The sequence below is a fragment of the Trifolium pratense genome, linkage group LG5 (assembly GCF_020283565.1).
Source record: "Trifolium pratense cultivar HEN17-A07 linkage group LG5, ARS_RC_1.1, whole genome shotgun sequence".
NCBI classification, from domain to species: Eukaryota; Viridiplantae; Streptophyta; class Magnoliopsida; order Fabales; family Fabaceae; genus Trifolium; species Trifolium pratense.
This window is the reverse complement of record NC_060063.1, coordinates 52,150,242-52,153,454: the sequence shown is the minus strand read 5'-3', so window position 1 is coordinate 52,153,454 and position 3,213 is coordinate 52,150,242. Positions and strand designations below refer to the sequence as shown.

The 3,213-nt window shown below is 33.9% G+C and overlaps 1 protein-coding gene across 1 annotated transcript; it reads right to left on the bottom strand.

Annotated features, from left to right (window-relative positions):
- Positions 1-383: 383 nt before the first annotated feature.
- Positions 384-2,640, bottom strand: LOC123884588 (plant UBX domain-containing protein 10-like). The gene is made up of 4 exons (XM_045933712.1): positions 1,768-2,640; positions 1,304-1,477; positions 882-1,082; positions 384-673 (listed from the first exon to the last, which is right to left on the bottom strand). Exons 1-4 carry the CDS (start codon positions 2,275-2,277, stop codon positions 446-448), a joined length of 1,113 nt encoding a protein of 370 aa, XP_045789668.1. The 5' UTR covers positions 2,278-2,640; the 3' UTR covers positions 384-445.
- Positions 2,641-3,213: the final 573 nt, after the last annotated feature.

Sequence of the window (3,213 nt, the reverse complement as noted above, 5' to 3'; positions counted from 1 at the left end):
ATGAATTTTGGTATAAAAATTAAAAAATAAAAAATTAATTTACGACGAAATAATCGAGTTTAAAGTATAAAATGGAAAAAAAATAGGCGAGCCACCAGGAAGTGACACGTGTCCCATGCAATGCAAAAAAATTTCTCACTCCCCCCGCGCGTGTGTTGCACGCGCCTGTTTTTTGTGGCTTACAGCTTGCCACGTGTCCTGGGGGTGGGAAAAGAAATGGGGGTGCGTGTGAAATAGAGGAAAATTACAGAAGTGCCCCTTTTGCTTTATTGTTTCAAAAATTAAAAAAATGGATATTTTTGTCCAACTCAAAAGGTGCACCTTGCTAATTTAGACCCAACTGGGTCTAAATTAGCAGCCCCCTATATATATATATATATATATATATATATATATATAATATCTAATACATGTTAACATGGTTTATGGCTTATGAGACTCCTCTTCACAAAGGCTCCAAGAACAAACTAGCTTTAGGATACAAGCCAACATCTTTAAGAGTCATTCTCATTTGATCAACACCATAAACTCTTCTTGGAAAATTTGATATCAATCTGTAGTTCTCAATTCCAGACAAACCTAATGAATCAATATATGAAAAAATCGACTGAATTTTGTCTGTGCATAGGAATGTATGTTCTCTTCTTTCTCCATTTGGAAACCTTATGAGTATCTGCAACAAAAAAAAATAAAAATTGACAAACATATATAATCAAAGTTCAACATAAACTAATACTACCTCAGGTCATTTTTATAAGAAACAGTTGATTTTTTAGGTTCGTTGAATAACTGATTCATCAGTTATTTAACAAATCTAAAGATTGGGTTGTTTCTTATAAAAATGACCAGTTTCTTTGTTGTGCAGGACTAAAGCTTATTACCTGTGCAACTTGAGTCTCCTTTCCACTACTTGTGATTCTTCCTTTGTCTTGTTTTTCACTTGTGGAACCATTTCCTTTGTTATGAAATTTAGTGACATCAACGTAATTGTTCCTTAACATCCCATAATTTCTAGTGTTTTGTGTTTCCACTGGCTTCTGAACTCTCTCTTTTGAAGATAAACTTTTGAGTTTCTCTTTTTCCTACATTTAGGTAGGATTGTTAGTTTATTATTTGGAAATCAACATTTTAAATATAGTTAGAGAATTTTAAATTTGCTACAATCATGCATCTTGAGCTATTCGATACATTTTCATCTGCATATTTTGAATTTTTTTTCCAAGTTGAAAAAATAACAGTCTTATCTTGATCGGACGACCTGAGAGGCTGAGATTCATGAATGCGCTAGGATATATTTTCTAACCTTGTCTATTTGCAAAGCCTTAAAATATGCAGCATCTTGCTCTTCTCTAAGTCTACGATCTGCTCGGATCTTTTCATCTCGCTTCGCTTTAGCACTTCCAAAAGCTAACCCTTGTTCTTCCAATGTTGTTTGTAGAATCTCCACTAGCTCTGCAGGTGAAAGTGGTCCCTCTAGCTGAACACACACCCAAATTCAATTAAAAGAGAAAGAATGGCGAATGAGTATAACATTTTCCATTTCAAATATAGCGAGTTTGTGATTGTGAATATTAAGTGTTTTTTTTTTCTTTTTCCGAATAGACTCTGATACCATGTTGAGTTTTTATAACGAGTCTGGTTTATTTTCAAAAAATCAACTCGTTAAGTGTTCAGGCCTAATAACAAATCAAAATAGAAACATACAAAAATAACTAACTATATACAACCATTTCTTAGAAACATATAAAACCCAAAAATTGAACCAACCTGTTGCAACACAATTATGCCATCATTAGGAGCAGGACTTATGACAGCACAACAAGGAAAACTTGAAGGTCTCAATGATGCAACCATTTGCAAACCCTCTCCTCTATCTGCAAGTGCACCCCAACAAACAAAATTCACATCAAGAAACTGAGTCACTAGCTCAGAACACAAGGTTTCCTTGCAGAACACGTTTGCAAAAGGGTGTTCTTGTGAATGGAGATACATGAACACAAACTTTTTATCTTGTTCTGCTAACTTCATAGCTTCAATGAAACGACAAGCGTAAAAGAAGGGATGTTTTGTGCCATATTGTTGCTCAAAGTTGTCTAGAAAAATCCACTCGTCTGGAGTTGCTAAGGAGCTTTGTGGTTGAGGAGTGTCTAGAGGTTGCAATGGAAAATTTGTATTTTGATTTCTTCTTCTTCTTCCTATTCCCACGAAGCTCATTAAGCTTCGTGGTAGGCTTGTCATTCGGCGAATGATCCTATGATCTCTTACTGCGGATGACATTTTGTGTATTCTAATGTAACATAATGATGTTGTGAAGATTTAGAGTCCCAAAGAGGTGTGTGATTAATAAAAACATACAAGGGTTTATCATTTAATGTGTTTCTTTGATGTTTTTTTTTTTATCTACAGAACACATTCCGGTTCATCTTAAAAGTCTCGCATCGTTTAAGAATCGAGAGAAATGGTAGTTTATATACAATATAATACTCACACTCCTCAATCCACCGAGACCGGGATATCTTTTACAAAGGACAAATCCGTGAGGGTTCACACACAACCCAAAACGGACAATACCTCAGAATGCAACTCTAAATCGGAAGAGAACATATACAAGAGGATAGTAGAAGAATTTTGATATGCCACTTCTTTTGTCTTATCATTCTTTGACAAAGTATAAAGAAGATTCTTTGCTTATGTTTAAATCTTCCGTTCATTTTTCAAGTTCTAGTTCAACATCAAATTACTTTACTTTATGTGTAAGACCATTAGACTGTACTCATGTATGCAGGGATATGGTGAATATGGCATCAAATCTTCTTCCTTTTACTTTGTTCTTTTTATTATCCTAAAAGTACTGTAGTCAAGTAAAAGAACATAGTTATATATGGCCAATGAAAACTAAACTTTATTCTAATACAATTTTTCTTTTTTGTCAAGACTACTTTGGATTGAACAAGCCAAATTTTAGTATGGATTTGATATAGAACGTATAATATTTGTATTTGTACTTTGTATTTCTAGTAGCCAGAAAGAACATTGTACAAAAAAAAAAATATCATTGAAATATATTAAGAGTGAGTTAAGTCTCACATTGGTTGAAAGAGTTGATGTTGAGCAACATATAAATGAGAGACTCATAAATTTAATGTCTTAAAGTTTTGAGTGAAGATGTGGTATTAAAAGTCGCTTGTGTGGTTGCTCACGGCCCAAAGATGG